This window comes from Salvelinus fontinalis, chromosome 11 (genome assembly GCF_029448725.1).
Source record: "Salvelinus fontinalis isolate EN_2023a chromosome 11, ASM2944872v1, whole genome shotgun sequence".
Taxonomy (NCBI): Eukaryota; Metazoa; Chordata; class Actinopteri; order Salmoniformes; family Salmonidae; genus Salvelinus; species Salvelinus fontinalis.
The window spans coordinates 38596258-38620645 of record NC_074675.1 but is presented as its reverse complement, the minus strand read 5'-3'; the positions used below and the strand labels follow the sequence as shown (position 1 = coordinate 38620645).

The following is a 24388-nucleotide window of genomic DNA, read 5'->3' as shown; positions in this document are numbered from 1 at the left end:
AATTGAAAGAGCTAGGCTAATGGCCTAATTATATAATGTTACAATGAATGTGTCTATAATTATGTTATCAGTCATTTACTTTCTATTTGTTTATGACACACAGTGACTGAGTTGTTATCTTTCATTGTCCTCTTTATCAAGTCAATGCATCTTTAGTTATGTGTGCATTTATGTATATCGGCTATACCAGCATTCCCCTATAGTAAGCCCTAACGTCGCCTCCAGGTACTATTTGTCTTGGCTCTTTATTTTCTCCTCTTTCTCTGCTCAAAGCCCTATAGTTTTCCCCTTATCCCCCTGTGCGCCTTTCACTAACAGTCACAAACACACACACACATTTCTCCCACCTTTCACTCACACACTCAAAACCCCCTCACAGACGCAAATGCTCGTCCACTTGCATAGTAGGCCGGAGGCGCGCCCACGCTGTTCATAAACTCAGCTCGAGAAGGCGTCACCACATTAAAGTTGAGCGGATGAGTATCACACACGTCGACGAGGGAAGCACGAGTTTTTAGTCCCGAACAGTCATAATATCCTAAATTGTGCCACGTTCTTTTCTAGTTTTAGTCCATAAAATACATTATTATAATGTATCGTGAATCTTGAGCAGGCAATGCTAAGCGAAGCTTTGGGTCAGAATTGGGATGTTTTTAAACGAGACGCGCATTTTGGTTGATCTTATATGAGTATTCCAATAATTGAGAAAACAACCGTGCTGAAGCAGAGACCGTTCATTTGCATCCAATCAGTTGTGAAGACGGGCACTCTTTGAAGCGCCACAGGACATCATTTGCATGAAACTGAAGCCAGGTGAGATGCGTATTTTTTTTCTCACTCTACTGAACTCGAGGGAGTTTTCAGCCCGTTTTGGGATTTCCGTTGATGGTACGGACCACAGCTGGCTCCATGTGATCTACAATCCCGACACTATGTTTAAACGTTTAGAAACGTAAATAATCGTGTGTGTGTATCTCGCTCACATGAAAACTACGTCAAATGTTTCCAAAACCATAGAGCGTGCGAGGCATATTTGCGTTTAGACTCACTCAAGGCAAAATGATGGGACGTGGTCTCTGTTTCAGTATGATATGTTGGATAAAATAATAAAGACAAGACACCAAGTTCAATAGCCTTGTTTAAGCATTGTACAAATCCCTACACACGGAGTCCGGGGAACAGCCCAACACGTCGATTACCTATCAACTAGATTCAGTAACAGTCTCCACTGTAATGTAATGTAATTGGAGTCATGAGAAGGGAAACTGACAAACCAATTTCATGTGACTATTACTATTATTTTTCAGAATGAAAATTATTTGACGTTCGACGCGGTTGGCTATTTTTGTGAATTTCCAAAGTACATACATTTACCAATAAATCAAGTGTCCTTTGGCGCATATTGAATGTGTTAGAAATTGTGGAGTCATTGGAACGTCAACGTGTTGCTGACTTGCATGGCTCATGATCGGGGCCATCTAGTAAAGACGCTCTACTGAAGGAGAAACCGCTTATGTCCTCAGTGCATAATGTCATTTCAACCACTCTCCATATTTCCCAGTCTGCACAGACACACAGACCTTACTTGCTGCCACTAGGGCAGTACAGTACATCAGTTAATATCCTCTGGGATTTGTCACATTGCTCTATTTACTAATGGACATTATTGATCCTATTAAAAAGCACTGTGCAGAAAAATGCAGTCTGACGACATTCTGAACATACTTACGATCGGCGTTACTGTATGTGTACATATTCACCTGTAGCTGCTATCTACCGGTTTGTAGACATGCCAAAAGAACTGAACATATTTACTGTGGAAGATTACTTAACTTGTGGGGTGAGAAGAGGTCTGTATTTGTGTGTGATAACACTATTTCTGATGTCTAGGTCTCTTGACATCTCACCAAAGCATGCCACTTTTTTTAGGAGGATAAATATTATGTGTGGCGGTGTAGAAAGCGAAGCTGTTTCCTGAGAAGTGGGCTTGCCTAACAATGGCCATCATCTTGGAACAGTCGGCGGTTCGCAGTCAAAGCAACATCTGAGGGCGGCTGTAGGATATGGAGAGAATGGCAGAGAAAAGAGAAAGGGGAGGGGAAGTGCCTAACAATGGCTGGGGCCGTACATCTCACACAATGTGCCAAGAGGAGAGTGGTGTTTTCGGGACATTCTTAAGACAATGGGAGAGTTATGTCCAGCTGGTGACGCTTAACCTCCGTTAGACAGTCCATTGTTTGGTTCACATTGGCTCTTATGTAGTGTCTAGTTGTAACACAAGTCCGGTCAAGTCAATGCCATGAATTCTAGAACTTGCAGTAAGTACACATCAAATCACTTAAGATTTGTAATGTAAAAAACAAACATTTTTGTCTTCTAAGCCTACAGATCATGCGCTACTGGTGAAGGGTAAGCCTATGACAGCCTTGGTGTTAATATGGGGAAGGGGGGGTGGGGATACACCTCCACTGGACTGTCATTTGATTTGCTGTTTTTCCAGCTTAGCAGCTAGGTTGAGCTGGGTTTATTAAGATGAGGCACAGTAACTGTTAAATATTTGATGGTACTGTACTGAATCTAGTGAGTGAATATTGCCTCAGACTGTTTTATTGCTGCACCTGATCCTGGGCTGGCTCTTAGGTTGTTTTTCCACAACCCAGTTCATTGTGTCCTAACAGTCCCCTTTAACTACTGACACGTGTCCACTCTGCATAATACGCTTAAAAGTATAGTTCGCCTCAATTTTTTTTTTTTTTTATGTATTTTTAGTAAAATCTCTCATGAGCCGTGTGTCCATATACCACATAACTTATGTTATGGTGTTGGCAATTCATGTGTCTGATTTGTGTGGTAATGTATTTAACTAGGCTGCAATTTGTTTGTCTTTCTCTGTATTCCAGATCAAAACGTTGACTCCAACTGCACCCAATTCAAAGAGAAAGTGGGAAATACAACTAGGAAAAGGACTGAAGACCACGACACCTGTGCCACATCTACCACTAACCCCCCCTTGACCCCTTCAAAACCCACCCTCCTATCCACTATGTCTCTCAATACCTTCCACCTGATGGAGACCCTCAAGAAATCCCCGGCGGCTTTACGCCGCCGTTTCTGCCGCGACCGCACAGAGTCCCTCTCCCACGGCGATCCGCTATTCAAGGTCCACTACCTGGGCACTGAGAAAATCTTCTCCCTGGATCGAGAGCAGGCCCAGGATGCCATAGCCCGTCTGCTCGAAGGGGCCGCAAATGGAAAGAAGCTTAGCAAAGACCACGCGTTGGTTGTTCGTCCACGCTATGTCGAAGTCAAAGAGCTCAGCACAGGACGCCAGCTCACTAAGACGTACCTCCAGGACATAGCCTACTGCGCGGCCGACGCCACCAGACCCAACGTGTTTCTGTACATCTGTAAGCAGCGTGGGCAACAGCTGCAGTGCCGGGTGTTCTGGTGCAGCCGGGCAGAGCGGGCACGTGACATGACGGCCTGTCTGGCACACTCCTTCCAGAGGGCACTGAGCGACTGGCAGGGGGACGGCGGAAGTACCGGCACACTGACCCCAGAAAAGGTTGGGGTGAAGGAGGGAGAGGATATGCCCACCACCCCTACTACCTCCAAAAACTCAATGCTAACAGCTAGCTTAAGACGAGGTGAACATGGCCTGAGCACCTGACACACTGAAATATTCAATTGAAAACAACATTTTTAGGCAGGCAGTAAGGGGATTGCCTATCAGTAGGGGAAACTTTCAAAGGGATCAATTGATAGTTTTCAGTTAACGCATGAATGTGTATGTACCTGTATTTGCACATTTCACTGTCTTTTTCTTGAGAGTTGTATGTGATTTAAAACCAAACCCAGCCAGCACATTTAACTCCCTCTCTCTCTCCTGTGTCGCTTTGCAGTCCGTTGGAAGAAGAGGAGGTCCCTGTCTCGCAGTCCACTGAGTGCCATGATCAGGAAGAGATCCACCTCAGACATCTGGCACTGAGACAACCGATCCCCAGCATGCCACTAAACTGATGACACCCACAGAGACTAGTTACAGCACGTAGGGAGGGAAGGGACGAGGGATTGAAAGAACCCACCACTACTGGACTCAACAGGACTGAAGGGTGAGAGAAGGAGATTAGTGCTGGACTTTCTTTTAAATGGGACATTGCCTTAAGTCTACAGTACAGTTCATGACTGGATTGAACATTAGCCTACAAACCGGGACAGTTAATGACTAGCTGCCTTGGTAGACCTGGGAACAAGGCATTGGGTTGATGGTACGCTGTTGCCAGCATTCACCTCTGTTGCCTTGTGACTTGCTTTCGCTGTTGGAAAGCTTCAATGCTAAACTGCTAATATCCATCGCCACTCCAAGTCACCTGTTTTCTAGTGGCCTTGTGACTCTAAACTGCCAGTTATGCTTCAAAGAAAGGAGCACATGGTCTTGTGTGCCTTTTTAACTAGGTAAGGATATGACCAAAGATATCCCCAAACCACAATCTTCTCTCAATACAATGCTGGGTATGGGCTGGAATAGTTGAAACTGGTTAGTCATAGCAATGATGGTTGTTTTTTTATAGTTTTTTAAAATTTATTTCAATTAGGTTTTTGTTGTTAGCTTATGGATCATCAGCCTGTACACTTGGTTTTTTTTTAAACGGGGGAGGGACTTTGTTTGAGCTGACCCTGAAATGTGAGCTCCGTGTTGGTCTTGGGAGAGATGTTACAAAGTGTGTGTGAGGATTCATGGGGCATAAAGGGTTCATTTGAGCCGACCATAGAAGAACATCTGCTGGGTGGTCATAGGTACACAGTAGGCTGTGTTCATAGGCAGAACTGTAATTAAGACATGACAACCCAGGGTTTATCGTGTTAATAACTCACGACTAAGGCCCAACATGGAGGATCAGGGAAACAGCCCTTAGGAGGATGTTATTCACGATAATTTCTGGGACCTGATTGCTTTTATAAAACGGTTACCAATTATTTTTTTTAAAGATGTATTTTCATTCAATGTTATTTTAATGAGTAAATTTGTTTTATTTCATCCTTCCACCAGACAATCTAGTCTGAGCAAAATCCAGTTGTTAGTTCTGAAATAATGCAGTAGCTAGCCAAATGAGCTGGTCATCCAAAAAAGGTTGCCATGCAGGCTAGCTACTTTTCCTTTGGTAGTTAGCTAACTAAAGCTGACACTATCACATCAAGCAGCTGAAATGATGGCAAACTGTGCATTTTAGTTTGTTTTACCTTTGTTTCTATTGCCATTTCTTTTGACATATCCATTGTTATTACCCTGTATAAATAAATTTTCCTGACTGAGAAGCTGTCAGTCTTGTCACGTTCATTCTCTCTGATGGCACGGTGGAGATCGCAAATATAACCTGCAACATCGTTGCACAGGTCGGAGGCAAGCAGCAAGGTTTAGACAAACCCCAACTGTTGCAAACCAAATACTAGCCTAGTAGTGTGGGGAAATAATGTCTTAACACTATTTTACAGGAGAGATGACGTTTATAAATTGCCTGGCTGGGTTGTGGAATTCAAATGGAACTGTTAAAGAGAAAATCCAATCAAAAACAAGTACATTTTTTTTCAATAGTCCACTTGGTACAGTCCTGAAATATTTTCCATGTCAGCAGTCAAGTTTTCAAGAAATTGGACTTTCAAGAAGCAAAGTGTCACCATCATGATGATGTGGCCGGTCATTGACAGTGCATCTTAGTCCAAAACTATGCTAACTGTCTTCACAAATCTTCTGAATTTGAATGAGCCTCACGGCTATGTATACTATAGGTGCGATATCAACCTACTTATTCACACTAAATCCTCCCTTACAGGTGTTAGTGTTTGCTAGAACAGTTTTTTTTTAAAATAATGATGAACCAGTTAGATGTATATTATTAGCATTTTATTTGGAAAAATCACTCATCTGTGACCCTCCTCATTCCCCACTTCCTGTGTGTGCAAAGTAGTAGTAATGTTTTTGTCACATATACCGGATAGGTGCAGTGAAATGTGTTCCCCGGGTCAGATATTGTAGTTCAGCGGCCCTGGAGCAAAAAAAAGTGCCTAGTTCAAGGGCACATCGACAGATTTTTCACCTTGTCGGCTCAGGTATTCAAACCAGCGACCTTTCACTTACTGGCCCAACGCTCTAACCGCTAGGCTACCTCTGTTCCTCTGTGGGGCAGGAACGTTGGTTTGAACTGTTCGGAACTTCTGTCGTGCTCCTGCATTCCGATGGGGACATTAGAGTTCACAAATCGTCCTTGACCCCGCCCCCAACCTCTCCTCTCTGTCTGGCCTAACCTACTGTAACCTCATGACTTTGCATGTTTCATAGTGTTAGTGTTTTAAAATGTTATTTGACCTGACAGGTTATGTCAATGGATGTTTGTTTAACCATTTATTTTAAATGACTGTATTCTGATATATCTCAAACCGCAAATGGCACAACCTCATCTTTGGAGAGTAAGTGCATGCTTTAAGGTCTGGTTTTATGTTGCACTTGTTTGAAACATCTTTGTGCACATATTTAAATATATATTCTATGGAATAATAAACTTTTATACAATGATACAGTATGTGCTTGTATATTTGAAAATGTATTTTTCTACCTCAACTGAAGACGAGGAACATTTAAAATAGCCAACCTCAGGCCAAAACAAGACTCCTGTACCACACTACAGTGTGTACTGTATCTTTAGTCCTGGTGCCAAGCGTTTGATGAATGAGACAAAACAATCTGAGGCGTATCTATTTAAAAAGGCTATTTGCCATTTTTGTTCTTTTTTTAAAGGGGCGTTATATCTCGGAATTCGAAAGAACACATTCCATCATGGAGCTGGAGAGCAGAAGTTCATCATGGGTCATGGGATAAGCTGAAAGTCATGAGGCTTATTTCTTAGGAGACAACTTTATTCTGACCCATTTCATAATTGCTTAAACTGGCATTTACCTCTACATCACTCGGACAGAGGTGAAATTACAGTAAATTAACACATTGAAATGGAGTACCATACATTCAAATGTGCCCTATTTATGGGCCTAGCATATTTGAACGAGAGCATTTTTTAGGGGGGACAAATAATAGTTCCCTTTGTATTGTGTTATTGGCACATTGATCACACCTCTTTTGGGGAAATAATCATTCAATATGGCTATATGTTTACCTATATTAAAAATGCACAGACTTAGGGATATACTAGTACCCCCTCAATCTCCTTCCATCCTACAATGTCTACTCTGACCACCACATCAGGGTTGTGTTCAGGGGCACCAAAAGGAGGAAAACATCCTGAAACGGGGGACTATCTGGGCGGCATTCAGTTGGGAAAAAAATTGTGTAGCGTTCAATTAAAAGGAAACGGTGCTGTTCAGAAACGACCAGTTGAATAATGGGGAGGGGTTGGCTTGTGGGTTCAAAATGCACCGCTGCCCTTAAAATACATTACCAATCGGAGCAAACGTACCTCAAAGTTTTGTTTAAGAACGTTGAACGTTTTGGGGAAACGTGTCGTTCAGTACAACCCGTTAAGCACCATAGCAAATGTTATATTGAACCGAAAGCACCCCTGGACTTGCCCTATAAGAAACTATTTTTTTTCGTTGCAAAGCGTTTTGCTACGGTGTGCTGTGCACTAAAGAATATGACCCTTGTCACTCTTCCTCTGAGGACTCTCCTGAAACGGGAGTGGCTGGCCTGGTGCTTCTGCCTGGTCTTCTTTGGACCTCAGACAGAGTCTGGACATGGAGACGCCTCAGAGACTTCACCTCTTCTACGACTGAGAGAGAAAGATAACGTGAGGAGATTAAGAAAGGAAGGCCATTTGCCATACATATACAGCCCAACAGTGCCACCTAGCAACTATAGACTAGAGCAACACTCATCATAATAATTATGTTCATGAATATTATTGGTTGGATAATAAATACAAATGTAGCCCAGGCATCTTAAGCCATTTATAAACACTTGGCATTGCAGGTCAACACATTCATAATTGGATGTTTTGATTCTGTGTTGAAAATGTTCACTAAACCCCAGCACCATAAGCCTATTCTAGTCTTGACGATTTGATACTGGGTACAGAAATAGATATGTTTCCAGGAAGTTTTATTTAATTATGACTTACCTTTGTTGTAGTGCAGCTCATCCCGGTTGCCATAGACAGCGTAGGTTTCCAGAAAGTTAAGCAGAGCCCCAGAGACCAGGAAGCGCTCTGGGAGAGGAAGGCTTTTCAGGTAGCGCATGTCCAGGGCAAAGGGGTTGGAGGGAGATGGAACGGTGCACAGACACACCAGCTCACTCACTACATCCCATACCCGTATTCCTATAGGAAGAGCAACAGGGAAAAGGAGGATAGCTGATCAGCCAAGTATGTGATGCAGTGTTTCAGATGGATTATTGTCATGGTGGGTGCAAACTAGAAAAACATAAATATAAACGTTCTAAACCTTGTGATCCCCAGTCCGTGATGGCCTTGAGTTTCATGGGCGTGTCCTTGACCATCGAATCAGTGCCTCCAATGTTGACCAGGCGCTCGTGATTGGACCTTATCCAGGCGTACGGGCGACCATACTTGGCGTAGCCAGCCAATAGGAAAAGAGTGCAATTCACTTCCTGAAGAGATGAGTGAGGGTCAGAATAAAACAGATTTATTTACAACTCAAAGTGAATGGAACGCAATGATGACTATACTCACAGGCACTGCTATCTCCCTCTCACTGGGGGAGGCTGGTAGGAGATGGGCCTCACTGCTGCCTCTGTGGAAAAAGATAGATCAATGATTCTGTGTGTGTGCATGTGGGCATGAATCCATGCATGTTGTGTGTGTTTCATATTTGCATGTGTGTATTTGTGTGTGTACTTTAATGCTCGCAAAACATAACCCCTCACTTGTGGGCATGGTGGTTGGGCCCCTGTGATGAGTGCTGCTGCTTCCTTGGCATGCTTTGTGGCCCCTGAGGGCCTTGATGAGGCACCTGGTGGTCCCCGGGCAGGGGGGAGCTGGCGTCACTAGCCAGGCTGTAAGTGCTACTGGTGCTGCTGGATGAGGAACTGCTAATGAAGGAGGACGCTGCCGACACCATGAACCCAGGGGAACGCCAACCCTGAGGGGGCAGACCAGGGTCGTGTTCAGTAAAGCACACTGTAGCAAAAGTTTTTGGAACAGGGAATGGAAATCAGTGTTCAAATTGGTCAAGTTAAAGTAGAATTTCCATGTTTCACTCTCTTTTAAAATGTTTTCTCCCTACTGTCCTGGAATAAAAGATTAACAGTAATATAGACCAGGTATTCCCAAACTGGGGGTACGCGCAATGCCGTTGGGGGTATGTCACATAAAAAAATATATATATTATTAATAATAATAATTCTTCATAGTACATTTATATTTTCCAACGGGGCTATACATTTGGGTGAGTTTTTTTCTATCGCCTGAGTAGCCTCGTTTCACTGCCAAAAATAAAATTAAACCATCTAGTGTTCAGTCGAAATAACAACACAATGCCAAATAATTAACATCCAATCACATTAACCGTTACTCTCTCGCAGGAAACCTTCACTCTCGCGCAGACATTTAGAAACATGACCATTTGAAAAATAAGCCACGGGAGTTTTTTGAGCAAGAATTAAGACAACTTTCGAGTAGAAAGACATGTATAAAAGCAACAGATACCATTAATAAGAAGGGGCTAGAAGCATCTTATATAGTGAGCTACCGAGTGGCTAGGACAGGCAAGCCGCATACTATTGTGGAGGACTTAATTCTTTCTGCTGCCGGGGATGTGGCTGAGACAATGCTGGGGGAAAAGGCCCAAAAAACTATACAGACAATACCTCCATCAAACAACACTGTTTCACAACGCATCAGTGACATGGCAAGAGATGTTTGGAAACAATTACTGCTTCGCATACAAGTAAATTAATTATATTATTAATTATTATTAATTAATTATTATTAATTATACAGAGTCAACAGACGTGGTGGGCCTGGCACAGCTCCTGCTATATGTCCGTTACATTTATGGGGGGGTCAATTAAGGAAGACATCCTCTTCTGCAAACCACTGGAAACCAGGACAACATGAGAGGATATCTTTAAAGCAATGGACAGCTTTGTGACATCAAATGGACTGCAGCATCCACCGAGAGGCTCTTGCTGCCAAGGGAATGCCTGACAGCTTGAAAGACGTTTTGGACACTGCAGTGAAAATGGTTAACTTTATTAAAGCAAGGCCCCTGAACTCTCGTGTATTTTCTGAATTATGCAATGATATGGGCAGCGACCATGTAACAATTTTACAACATACAGAAATGCGCTGGTTATCAAGGGGCAAAGTATTGATATGTTTTTTTTAATTGAGAGATGAGCTTAACGTTTTCTTTACTGACCATAATTTTCACTTGTCTGATCGCTTGCATGATGACGAGTTTCTCACACGACTGGCCTATCTGGGTGATGTTTTTTCCTCGCCTGAATGATTTGAATCTAGGATTACAGGGACTCTCTGCAACTATATTCAATGTGCGGGACAAAATTGAGGCTATGATTAAGAAGTTGGAGCTCTTTTCTGTCTGCATTAACAAGGACAACACACAGGTCTTTCCATCATTGTATGATTTTGTGTGTGCAAATGAACTCAAGCTTACGGACAATGTAAAATGTGATATAGCGAAGCACCTGAGTGAACTGGGTGCGCAATTACGCTGGTACTTTCCTGAAACGGATGACACAATCAACTGGATTCGTTATCCTTTTCATGTCCTGCCTCTACTCCACTTACCAATATGTGAACAAGAGAGGCTCATCGAAATTGCAAGAAAGCGGTTTTGTGAAAATTTAATCAGAAGCCACTGCCAGATTTCTGGATAAGGCTGCGCTCAGAGTTTCTTGCCTTGGCAAATCGCGCTGTTAAGAAACTGATGCCCTTTGCAACCATGTACGTATGTGAGAGTGGATACTCGGCCCTCACTAGCATGAAAAATAAATACAGACACAGACTGTGTGTGGAAAATGATTTAAGACTGAGACTCTCTCCAATACAACCCAACATTGCAGAGTTATGTGCATCCTTTCAAGCACACCCTTCTTATTAACCTGTTGTGAGTTATTCACAATTTTTGATCAACAAATAAGGTTTTATATGTAAGATGGCTAAATAAAAAGCAAATGTATTGATTATTATTATTATTATTTGTGCCCTGGTCCTATAAGAGCTCTTTGTCACTTCCCACGAGCCGGGTTGTGATAAAAACTCGCACTCATTCTTATGTTTAATAAATGTATCGTATAGTGTGCGTGGCAGGCTTACAATGATGTCAAAAAACAACATTTGAGAGTGCGCTGACCCTGGTGCTAGAGGGGGTACGCAGCTGGAGGTTGAATGTTTGAAGGGGTACGGGACTATATAAAGTTTGGGAACCACTCATATAGACTTAAAGGAATGGCTCATCATCGATTTCTGGATGTTTGAGAAAACAAGATAGGTGCAGTTAATTAGTGGAGTTAGTTCAACACTAACCAGGTCTTCATTGACTACTGTCAGGAGTAGCTCCTCTCTCCCCCTCAGCCAAGGTTGAAAGTACCGGAAACCCTACATGGAGAGACACAAGATTATCCTGATGATAATATATGTTTTCTGACCTTTAAAATGATTATTATTTAGGTGTTCTGTAACTATCATGTATCTGGTTCTAGAACTATAAGAACTAACCTGCAGTGATCCCAATAAGGCCAGGTCTGTCAGAAAGTGCTGCAGTTTTTTCCTCTGTTCTCTCTCTCGCTTCTGCCACACACACACACTTTGTGAATTTCATATTTTAGCAAATGTTGTTTATCTGAAAGCAAGGACCTCAGTATGGTGCATGGAAAATAAAAGACCCCTTATCTCCTAGCAACACCTCAGCATCCTTGACAAGTATCCCACTATATGGTGCACAAACAATACATCCACTGACATTTAGATGCATGGTTATGAATGCAAAGGAAATATAAATCAAATAATATCAACAACTACATTTGAAAACTACATCACTGATCATATTTCATCTATGGGTGATTGAATACATAGGCTACAAGAAACATTAAACTGTCAAATGATTCATTTCCGAAACAGAAATAGATTCCTTAGATTGGTTACTTACACTGCCGCTGCTCATCTTGTTGTCTGTAAAAATCTAAACCCAGAACTGTGTATTTTAGCACGTTTGCACTGCGTTAATGTACGCTGTCACACCTATACATAAAACGAGTAAATTGCAAATGCATCATTCCTTCCCTCTTTTTCATTAATCTTAATTTAACGTATTCTGCTATAGAATCTTATGCGTCTTTCTGCGATACAATTATCTGCCAAATGCATTTTCTTTTAAAACAGAAATCTACATTATAGATATTATTTCGGAAGATCCCTTGTTCTTCGATCTCATCTCTCGGGTGTTGTCTCACACGCAAGGGATCATCTGTATCTTCCCGTGTTACAGAGAAACGTAGGATAAATGCGTGTTCAGGCATAATATGTGGACCTGTTGGGTAGGCGTACATACATTTAAGCCTAAAGTGATTTCAGAAATAAGAGGGCCAATTAATGCATGGGGTTTGAATATTTCCTTGTAAATTGTATATTTTAATCATGGGCCAGGCAGCTAAATAGCGGTTATTCAATGTGCCTTGTTAATTGGCAGATCCTATTACAGCAAACAGCTTTCTACCAATTAGGTGCGAACAGGTGTTAACAAAAAGTCAAAATGGCGCCAGTTATGGACGGCAATACAACTGTAAGTTTGACTAATTGCACAAGAAAATAGAAAAATATAAGGAAATAGAAATTCAATTATTTTTCACTTCACCTTCACACTATACCAGACATGACCATACATTGTTAAGTAAAAGTTTGTTCTCCCAAAAACATGCTGGGGTGAGTTTTTGAGAGTGGATGGTAGTGACTGTGAAGCTACTAGTATTTGGTCACAGTAATAGAATAGTTATTCCATATAAATATATACATTTTAATTCCTCACTTTTTCCCAGCATACTATTACTCTGTGCTACACTCAACAGTACCCATACTCATGTACCATTTGCTAAATTTGATTACATTTACAGTGCTGCTCTTACCCACCGGATTTAATTTATACATGAACGACCGGACTTCTTCTCTTACTGAAAATGTCATATGATAGTGTCGACCCCTGGTGGCCATCTACAGCATAACCTTTCTTAGTATCAGTAGAGGAGACTTCAGTCAAGTGCTTTGTCTCTAGATTTGTAGGAGAGATGGAGACCCGCACACTGTCGAAAATGTGGACAAATCCAAAACTGACGCTCTAATGCAAAAACAGAGATATTTTATAAGGATAACATCCAATAGAAGATTCACAATAAAAGTGAGTCTCAGATGCACTTAAATTATGCATGTATAGTACCAGTCAAAAGTTTGGACACCTACTCATTTAAGGGTTTTTCTTTATTTTTTAAAACTATTTCCTACATTGTAGAATAATAGTGAAGACATCAAAACTATGAAATAACATGGAATCATGTACTAACCAATAAAGTGTTCTACAAATCAAAATATATTTTAGATTCTTCAAAGTAGCCACCCTTGCCTTGATGACATCTTTGCACACTCTTCACATTCTCTCAACCAGCTTCACCTGGAATGCTTTTCCAGCAGTCTTGAAGAAGTTCCCACATATGATGAGCACTTGTTGGCTGCTTTTCCTTCACTCTTCGGTCCAACTCATCCCAAACCTTCTCAATTGGATTGAGGTCGGGTGATTGTGAAGGCCAGGTCATCTGATGCAGCACTCAATCACTCTCCTATGTCAAATAGCACTTACACAGTCTGGAGGTGGGTTTTGGGTCATTGTCCTGTTGAAAAACAAATGATAGTCCCACTAACCGCACACCAGATGTGATGGCGTATCGCTGCAGAATGCTGTGGTAACCATACTGGTTAAGTGTGGTTTGAATTCTAAATACTTCATAGACAGTGTCACAAGCAAAGCACCCACATACATCACACTTTCTCTTCCATGCTTCACGGTGGGAACCACACATGCGGAGATCATCCGTTCAGCTACTCTGCGTCTCACAAAGACACGTCGGTTGGAACCAAAAATCTCAAGGACAGATTTCCACCGGTCTAATGTCCATTGCTCGTGTTTCTTGGGTCAAGAAAGTCTCTTATTATTATTTGTGGCCTTTAGTAGTGGTTTCTTTGCAGCAATTTGACTATGAAGGCCTGATACACACAGCCTCCTCTGAACAGATGTGTCTGTTACTTGAACTCTGTGAAGCATTTATTTGGGCTGCAATTTCTGAGTCTGGTAACTCTAATGAACGTATCCTCTGTAACAGAGGTAACTCTGGGTCTTCCTTTCCTGTGGCGGTCCTCATGAGAGCCAGTTTCATCATAGCGTTTGCTTGTTTTTCCGACTACACTTGAAAAAACGTTCAAAGTTCTTGACATTTTCCGCATTGACTGACCTTCATGTCTTAAAGTAATGATGGACTGTCGTTTCTCTTTGCTTATTTGAGCTGTTCTTACCATATTATGGACTTGGTCTTTTACCAAATAGGCCTATCTTCTGTTTACCAACCCTACCTTGTCACAACATAGCTGATTGGTTCAAACACATTAAGGAAAGAAATTCCACAAATTAACTTTTAACAAGGCACACCTGTTAATTTAAATATATTCCAGGTGACTACCTCATGAAGCTGGTTGAGAATGCCAAGAGTGTGCAAAGCTGTCATCAAGGCAAAGGGTGGCTACTTTTAAGAATTTAAAATATATTTTGATATGTTTAACACTTTTTTGGGTTACTACATGATTCCATATGTGTTATTTCATAGTTATTGATGACTTCACCATTATTCTACAATGTAGAAAATAGTAAAAATAAAGAGAACCCCTTGAATGAGTAGGTGTGTCCAAACTTTTGACTGGTACTGTATATCTGACAGGATTGGAAAATAAATTTGTCAGACAGGAAACACATGAATGTAAGGGCTGTTGTCCTCCTCTTCCTCAGATGAGGAGAGGAGAGAAGGATCAGTGGACCAATACGCAGCATTAGGGAAATATGCCATCTTTTTATTTGACACGACGGCACACGAAAACAAAACACTTACAAGATTACAAAACAAGAAAACGACGTAGACGAAAACCTGAACATGAACTTAACTAACTAAACGTAGAACTCACGGACAGGAAACAGACTACATCAAAACGAACGAACAGCCAAACAGTCCCGTATGGTACATACATCGACGAAACAGGAGACAATCACCCACAAACAAACAGTGAGAACACCCTACCTAAATATGACTCTCAATTAGAGGAAAACGCAAAACACCTGCCTCTAATTAAGAGCCATACCAGGCAACCCAAAACCAACATAGAAACAGAAAACATAGACTGCCCACCCAAAACTCACGCCCTGACCATATACACATACAAAAACAACATAAAACAGGTCAGGAACGTTACAATGAAACTGTACAGAATCTCAGTGTTATTCATTCACCATGTTCTTGTGGTTGCATATGGTTAGACGGATGGAAACACCATAAACAAACAATCTGTGAAACACATGCCACTGTTGATCAGCCTCCTTGCTTTAATTACTGACTCATACCAAATACAACATGTTCTGTGTCAATGAGTTTATGGTAATAATTCCATCTGTCCTGTGTTAAAGGAACATTCCAGTCTGAGTGTCTGGCTCCCACTGCCCAGATTCGAAGTTGATAGTGAAAGTGCAATGTTATTGGTTGAAAATGGTGATGGTTCAGACATCATTCAATTAAATAACACTATTTTGTGTCCCCTTAGAGTAAGCTAGGTGCACTGTGAATATTGACGTTCACTTCCTGTAAACCTCTGATGTCTTCAGACCACCATGGAGTCAACTTCCTGTCTGGTCAGCCTGCCACGTCGGCGACTAGGTTGACCCATATTGGAATTTCCTTATTTGTGATATAATCACTTTGGGTTGATAAAGTCCTTTTTTTACACTAGGTTGGGGTGGAAAACTTACCTCATCCACTGATGTTGCACTCAACAATGAATCCCACTAAATATATTTTGGTACGTTTCTTTGTGTGTCATTGACTCTATTCGGCAGTCAATTACAGAAATTCAGCTTGGCCCTAAGACCCTCACAAGCTTCTACAGATGCACCATGCACCAATTGCCTGGCACAGCATTTTCAACTTCTGCAATCGCAGGGTTCTGCAGAGGGTGGTTTAGGCAGCGTAACGCATCACCAGGGGCACACTGCCTGCCCTCTAAGACATCTACAGCACCCGGTGTCACAGGAAGATCCTCAAGGACCTCACCGTCCGAGCCATGGCCTGTTCACCCTGCAACCATCTAGAAGGCAGAGACGGTACATGTGCATCAAAGCTGGGATCAAGAGACTGAAAAACAGCTTCTATCTCCAGGCTATTAGACTGTTAAATAGTCACCACTAGCCGGCCTCCGCCCAGTACCCTGCCCTGAAACTTAGTCGCTGTTTGTAGCCGGCTACCACCCGATACTCAACCATGCACCTTAGAGACTGCTGCCCTATGTACATAGCCAATGAACACTGGTTGCTTGAATCATTTTTACACACTGTTACGCACACCTCTATGAAGAGGGAACGCAACACCCTGCTACAACTCAGTGAAGTGAAAGAGGTATGGACTGCAGGTGCGAGTAAGGATGACAAAAGGCAGAGAATTGTACCATTTACAAGGAATTTATTCCTTCACACGGTAATTTTGGGGAAAAGAGGCTGGACGGAACCAAAGAAAAGATAGTAAATATCAAAGTCCCTCTCCTATCTTACCTGCCTACCCACTACTTACCTAGCATAGCACCACCTGGTGCGCTAACCAAAATACAGGGGGTGGTCCGCCCAGGTCTTACCTAGTGTGCCTAGACAGTGAATATACTACGGGTATATGTATGCCCGCGGGCCTCTTGCCTAAGCACTCCCTAGGTGCCTTCCCCTTACCGCCCTGGGAACAAAAGAACCAGAATTTTACAAACAATTTCACAATCAAAAAGTCCTTTTGTCATAGACATACCTTAGTAGGACCGGCTACAAAAATACTGGCAACAAATTATACCTCTTCGCAACAACAAAAACACAGGACATACTAATCATAACTAGGCAAGTCAGTTAAGAACATATTCTTATTTACAATGATGGCCTAGGAACAGTGCGTTAACTGCCTTGTTCAGGGGCAGAATTACATATTTTTACTTTGTCAGCTCGGGGATTCAATCTTGCAACCTTTCGATTACAAGTCCAAATCTCTAACCACTAGGCTACCTGCCACCCCGAGATCATTACTGTCCATCTGAGCGTGGAACTTTGCCAAATGTCCATGTCAAACTTACGTGTTTCAAATCAGCAATGTTTTAATTTCACTTACACTGTCTGTCTCTCCTTTAATATGTCTCCAAGGTGTCCATAAAGCGACCAGTCCCAGCTGTGTTAGAATCTGAGCAGTCGAAGGAGGAGGAGGGAGATAGGAACATGATGTTCACAGACCAGGCCAACCGCAGGAGGAGTATAGACCCAGGCACATGACGGAGGCCAGTGCCCTGGGTTACCACATCTCTGATTCAGGCTCCAGGATCATCCTCCGCTGCCCCTACTCCTCATCCCTCCTACACCATCAAGGTCAGAGGTTACTTCTATGTAGGCAGGGGGTTTATGGTGCTCAGTTTATGTGTGCTTTAATGTATACGGTTAGAGATGGAGTAACTCTGTTTTTTTGCCTCTTAGCAGGATCTATGCACAAACATGACAAATGGGTGGAGTTGGAGGTGGTCAATGCCACATTCCTGTACCCACATCAAGGGAAGATCCTTGCCATTGATGCCACAACGGCCTGCTCTATTAGTCAGTCCATGTTTTCTGTCTAAGTGATAGTTTTGACTGGGGTCCTATCTGCCATGCCTTCTTTTGAAAATCTCCTTTATCCCTACCTCTCTTTCCTCCTCTCCTCCTCCATCTATCCCGCCCTCTCTCAACTCCACCAGATGAGGCGACAGTGGATGGGTCCCACCTGCTCTGGCCTGTCCCCCATGTCCTCTACCCCCTGGTCCATGTGAGGTTCAGGGACATGGGCATGAGGATAGGGGTGGAGACGTTTGCCCTGAGTGAGTGTGTGATCAATGAGAGGGGGCATGATGATAGAGGTCAGCGTTCCATTTGGAGCCGAGGGAACACGTTAAGGTGCACGCGTGCGGGCGCACACACACACTTTGTGAGTTTCATATTTTGTCAAATGTTGTTAATATGAAACCAAGGAAAATGGTGATGTGGCGCCACCTATTGACTGTAGCTATGAAACTCACCTACAATACCCTCACTACACGTTTGAGGGGGCATCCAACTGTTGGATTGCATGCGATATGTAGGCTTTGGAAACTTGTCTTAACCAGCCTTAATGTGGGTCTTTTAATCTGTAATTCATTCAAGTGATTCTTAATCTCAATCTCATTAAAGCCCCACAGATCTTGGTACACTCTTTGTTGGATTAATTAAGAATTAATTTGTCAATCAGAGAGTATATAAGCATTTGTTGAGTATTTTGAGAGCTTAAACATACCATTAGGGAAAGTTATTTGATAAATATATTGAAAACGTATATAATTTTTCTTTACATCTAAGTCAATGCAGGGGATGCTTTCATTATGAAAACCTCCCCTTTCTCGCTCGCTGCATCCCCTTGTAGGAACTGAGTATGCAGGTTGGAGGTGAGTGTGGTGAACATACACACAGAGTGGAGGACAGCCTTATCCAGCTCTGCACCTTCCCTGTCAGGGAGCTACTGCGTAACACACACACACATGTGGTATACTATTGAAAATAATGACCGAAGTGACCTCATTCAAACACTGTTAAAACCGATCCTTCAACTCTTGACTTCCAGTGTGCTTACCAGGATGATAATAATGACTGACAGGTACAATCCTGCCCGCCCACCCAACCAAACTGCACCACCATATTTGACCTCAGCTGTGTCCCCGAAGAGACGGACAGCATCAGGGCCCTATTCAACTTCTCCCTGGATTACTGTGGTACCACAGCAACCTGAGTGTGCGCTATAAGGTTATTATAGTTGTGTGTTTTTATATTAGTTTTTTATTTCTAGTCGTTTTAAGATTACTTTTTTTAAATTCAATTTAGTTCAGTTAGTTTTCAGATCTGCTTTACTCGTTTTTATTTAGTTTAAGTATTTTAAAAACATTTAGTTTTAAGATTTTTACTTGAAATTCATTTTAGTTCAGTTGGTTTTCAAATCCACTTTGCTAGTTTTTATTTAGTTTAAGTTTGATAAAACATTTATAATTCGTTTTTATATTATTCAGTTTCAGTTTTAGTGATAGTGATAGTACAGAAAGAAGCGTAGGAGGCTAGGAGACAGTTTTTGTGTTTTTTGGGATGTCACTTCTTTCCACTGTGGGGCGCTAATGCATAAGGTGATGGGACAGGTCAAAGGTTAGGTCAAATCAAAAAAAATCAAATCAAATTTATTAGTCACATACACATGGTTAGCAGATGTTAATGCGAGTGTAGCGAAATGCTTGTGCTTCTAGTTCCGACAATGCAGTAATAACAACAAGTAATCTAACCTAACAATTCCGCAACTACTACCTTATACACGCAAGTGTAAAGGGATAAAGAATATGTACATAAAGATATATGAATGAGTGATGGTACAGCCGGCATAGGCAAGGTGCAGTAGATGGTATAGAGTACGGTATATACCTATGAGATGAGTACTGTAGGGTATGTAAACATAAAGTGGCATAGTTTAAAGTGGCTAGTGGTCCATGTATTACATAAGATGGCAAGATGCAGTAGATGATATAGAGTACAGTATATACATATACATAAGAGATGTGTAATGTAGGGTATGTAAACATTATATTAGGTGGCATTGTTTAAAGTGGCTGGTGGTACATTTTTACATAATTTCCATCAATTCCCATTTTTAAGGTGGCTGGAGCTGAGTCAGTTTGTTGGCAGCGGCCGCTAAATGTTAGTGGTGGCTGTTTAACAGTCTGATGGCCTTGAGATAGAAGCTGTTTTTCAGTCTCTCGGTCCCTGCTTGGATGCACCTGTACTGACCTCGCCTTCTGGATGATAGCGGGGTGAACAGGCAGTGGCTTGGGTGGTTGTTGTCCTTGATGATCTTTATGGCCTTCCTGTGACATCGGGTGGTGTAGGTGTCCTGGAGGGCATGTAGTTTGCCCCGGGTGATGCGTTCTGCCGACCTCACTACCCTCTGGAGAGCCTTACGGTTGTGTGCGGAGCAGTTGCCGTACCAGGCGGTGATACAGCCCGACAGGATGCTCTCGATTGTGCATCTGTAGAAGTTTGTGAGTGCTTTTGGTGACAAGCCGAATTTCCTCAGCCTCCTGTGGTTGAAGAGGCGCTGCTGCGCCTTCTTCACAACGCTGTCTGTGTGGGTGGACCAATTCAGTTTGTCCGTGATGTGTACACCGAGGAACTTAAAACTTTCCACCTTCTCCACTACTGACCTGTCGATGTGGATAGGGGGGTGCTCCCTCTGCTGTTTCCTGAAGTCCACAATCATCTCCTTTGTTTTGTTGACATTGAGTGTGAGGTTATTTTCCTGACACCACACTCCGAGGGCCCTCACCTCCTCCCTGTAGGCCGTCTCGTCGTTGTTGGTAATCAAGCCTACCACTGTAGTGTCGTCCGCAAACTTGATGATTGAGTTGGAGGCGTGCATGGCCACGCAGTCGTGGGTGAACAGGGAGTACAGGAGAGGGCTCAGAACGCACCCTTGTGGGGCCCCAGTGTTGAGGATCAGCGGGGTGGAGATGTTGTTACCTACCCTCACCACCTGGGGGCGGCCCGTCAGGAAGTCCCGGACCCAGTTGCACAGGGCGGGGTCGAGGCCCAGGGTCTCGAGCTTGATGACGAGTTTGGAGGGTACTATGGTGTTAAATGCTGAGCTGTAGTCGATGAACAGCATTCTCACATAGGTATTCCTCTTGTCCAGATGGGTTAGGGCAGTGTGCAGTGTGGTTGCGATTGCGTCGTCTGTGGACCTATTGGGTCGGTAAGCAAATTGGAGTGGGTCTAGGGTGTCCGGTAGGGTGGAGGTGATATGGTCCTTGACTAGTCTCTCAAAGCACTTCATGATGACGGAAGTGAGTGCTACGGGGCGGTAGTCGTTTAGCTCAGTTACCTTAGCTTTCTTGGGAACAGGAACAATGGTGGCCCTCTTGAAGCATGTGGGAACAGCAGACTGGGCTAAGGATTGATTGAATATGTCCGTAAACACACCAGCCAGCTGGTCTGCGCATGCTCTGAGGACGCGGCTGGGAATGCCGTCTGGGCCTGCAGCCTTGCGAGGGTTAACACGTTTAAATGTTTTACTCACCTCGGCTGCAGTGAAGGAGAGCCCGCAGGTTTTGGTAGTGGGCCGTGTCAGTGGCACTGTATTATCCTCAAAGCGGGCAAAAAAGGTATTTAGCCTGTCTGGGAGCAAGACATCCTGGTCCGCGACGGGGCTGGTTTTCTTCTTGTAATCCGTGATAGACTGTAGACCCTGCCACATACCCCTTGTGTCTGAGCTGTTGAATTGCGATTCAATTTTGTCTCTGTACTGGGACTTAGCCTGTTTGATAGCCTTGCGGAGAGAATAGCTACACTGTGTGTATTCGGTCATGTTTCCGGTCACCTTGCCCTGGTTAAAAGCAGTGGTTCGCGCTTTCAGTTTCACGCGAATGCTGCCGTTAATCCACGGTTTCTGGTTTGGGAATGTTTTAATCGTTGCTCTGGGTACGACATCGTCAATGCACTTCCTAATGAACTCGCTCACCGAATCAGCATATTCTTCAATATTGTTGTTGGACGCCGTGCGGAACATATTCCAATCCGCGTGATCGAAGCAGTCTTGAAGCGTGGATTCAGATTGAACGGACCAGCGTTGAACAGACCTGAGCGCGGGAGCTTGTAGTTTTAATTTCTGTTTGTAGGCTGGAATCAACAAAATGGAGTCGTGGTCAGCTTTTCCGAAAGGAGGGCGGGGGAGGGCCTTATATGCGTCGCGGAAGTTAGTATAACAATGGTCCAGAGTTCTGCCAGCCCTGGTCGGACAATCGATGTGCTGATAGAATTTAGGGAGTTTTGTTTTTAGATTAGCCTTGTTAAAATCCCCAGCTACGATGAATGCAGCCTCAGGGTGTGTGGTTTCCAGTTTACAGAGAGTCAGATAGAGTTCGTTCAGGGCCATCGATGTGTCTGCTTGGGGGGGAATATATACGGCTGTGATTATGACCGAAGAGAATTCCCTTGGTAGATAATGCGGTCTACATTTGATTGTGAGGAGTTCTAGAGGTAGACAGTGAGATGGGTCAATTATAGATGGGTCATTTTCAGCAACAACCAGGAGCGTTGAAGTGCGAGGCTAAACATGATACTCAAATTTTCCCTATGCCCATCATGAGGTTGCTACAACCTAGCCTATGAATTAAAGTTTACAACGTAAGTGCACACAGGTTGAGAAACAAATTTGAGGCGACAGACAGTGTGTGACTGTGAGAGCAAAATCTTGCATAAATGCGCATGTCAATGGGTGCGTTCGAGAGGATCACTTTTGTCAAGTCTGACCATCGTTGGTCACTGCCTTTCAATGTGTGTTGCATTCTGGAAATAAAAATGGTGTGATCAAAGGTCATGAAGTTTTGACTGCAGTTGACTACAAGTTTCTGTAGTTGCTCGTCACCAACTTCATTCTGCAGCCATCGCCTGCATTGTTGGAGGCTTTATTGTCAACCAATCATTAGGGTGTTTTTGATGGACCCATGTGAACGTGACCAAAGACATGACTGAAACAGGAACCAATTTGTTGTGATTTATGTGTACAGTAGATATATACAAATAAATGTGATATTTGAGGCTCTCTCACTAATTGATTGCAAAATGTGTACACAATTTTATATTATGATTTCAGTTTGTGAGTGTGTGATATGGGGGTTGGATACATGTTTATTTCAAACTTTATAAAGAAAACATTTTATGAACAGTGGCAACACTGCCATGTTGATCTGAGCCTTGCTGTTGGAAAACCACATTAGTGTGTCTAACTGTTGTCAGTCGCAAATGCACGTCCCCCGAATTCACTCTTTGACTTTCGTCTAGAGTCGGTTGCTTTACCACTCAAACGCACCCAATATCTGTGGCGCTGCTCATGGCAACGTCATCTCAATGAGTCTACCTTTCCATTATAAAGTAAATCTTCATTTGGAGCTTGAAAACCCTGTTATACTTTACCCCCCCAATAATTTTTTTCACGATTAGTTTTATTTTCTTTTAATAACCTTGGTGTGCTAACACATGTTGATTCATTAGGGATGTGCATACTTCCCGTTCAAGACGATTAAATAAAATATGTATCTAGTAAATACATGTGATACGATAGAGGAATGATACGTTTTAGAGAACGGTTTGACTAGGCTACTGATATTGCCTGGGATTGTTCGGATTGCAAAATGACTTGTAAATCAATGACTGTCAACACAGTTGCATGCTTAGTTCGTCACTGAAGGAGAGGCGCACCAGTTGTCATAAAATATGAGGTATTTTCGGAAGGTAGAAATAAAGAAATATGATTTAAAAAATTAACTTGTGAATCAGCGATTTGTAACGTTGGCGTCATATCGTTGGGGATGCAGTCATATCTTAAACATTTGAATCGGGAACCGATGCGTATGGGTGAATTGTTAAATCCTTATGATTCATCATGTTATGTGTTAACTCAGTCATACATGTTCTACCTCACCTAGGTTGAGGGACATTCCCTAGTGTATGAGAACCAGGTGCGGTACCGCCAAGAGACTCCCCTTACAGGTAAACACACACAAACGCTCTCTTTTCCCACAATTCAAATGTATATTTCTACAAACTATTTTGTTTATTTCAGGCCGACAATCCAGTGTCGATACCCTGCCATCGAAGTACATCCCCAATTAATGTTAAACTGGTACTGATGTTTATATTTTGTAAAACAACGGGGATTTATTCATTTTAATTTCATGCGGGTTTTATAATATAAATGTGGAACATTAATTGCATCATTCAAGTCAGGAGTGTGTCCCGAAGTTGAAAGATTTATTGATCCACTCAGCACTCTCTGGAAGTCACCCTTGTGAGTTTGCATGACAATGGAGGGCCCTCAGAGCGAGTTGGTAGGGGTGAGGAGGTGGTTTGGCATTCACTGAAATGCACTCATAGAGGCCTCCAACAGAGGTCAGGGCAGTATGTGGCAGTGGTGGGTGTGCTACAGTGAAGATGTTCTGTTGAATGCCCATTAAAAAATATAAACATGTTTGCAAATCTGTGA

At 42.7% G+C, this 24388-nt stretch overlaps 2 protein-coding genes across 3 annotated transcripts; one reads left to right on the top strand and one right to left on the bottom strand.

Moving 5' to 3' along the window:
- The first annotated feature begins 427 nt into the window (after positions 1-427).
- Positions 428-5316, top strand: LOC129865697 (uncharacterized). Its single transcript, XM_055938656.1, has 3 exons — positions 428-813; positions 2901-3647; positions 3903-5316. The coding sequence occupies exons 1-3, from the start codon at positions 798-800 to the stop codon at positions 3986-3988; spliced, it is 849 nt and encodes a 282-aa protein (XP_055794631.1). The 5' UTR covers positions 428-797; the 3' UTR covers positions 3989-5316.
- si:dkey-19b23.7 (uncharacterized) lies at positions 4581-12484 on the bottom strand. Of its 2 annotated transcripts, XM_055938654.1 has the most exons (8): positions 12139-12482; positions 11709-11780; positions 11517-11588; positions 8891-9105; positions 8697-8757; positions 8449-8614; positions 8127-8324; positions 4581-7778 (listed from the first exon to the last, which is right to left on the bottom strand). In XM_055938654.1, exons 1-8 carry the CDS (start codon positions 12151-12153, stop codon positions 7654-7656), a joined length of 924 nt encoding a protein of 307 aa, XP_055794629.1. In that variant the 5' UTR covers positions 12154-12482; the 3' UTR covers positions 4581-7653. The 2 variants fall into 2 exon arrangements, with proteins under 2 accessions (XP_055794629.1, XP_055794630.1); XM_055938655.1 differs by lacking the exons at positions 11517-11588; positions 11709-11780 and having other exon boundaries at positions 12139-12484.
- Positions 12485-24388: the final 11904 nt, after the last annotated feature.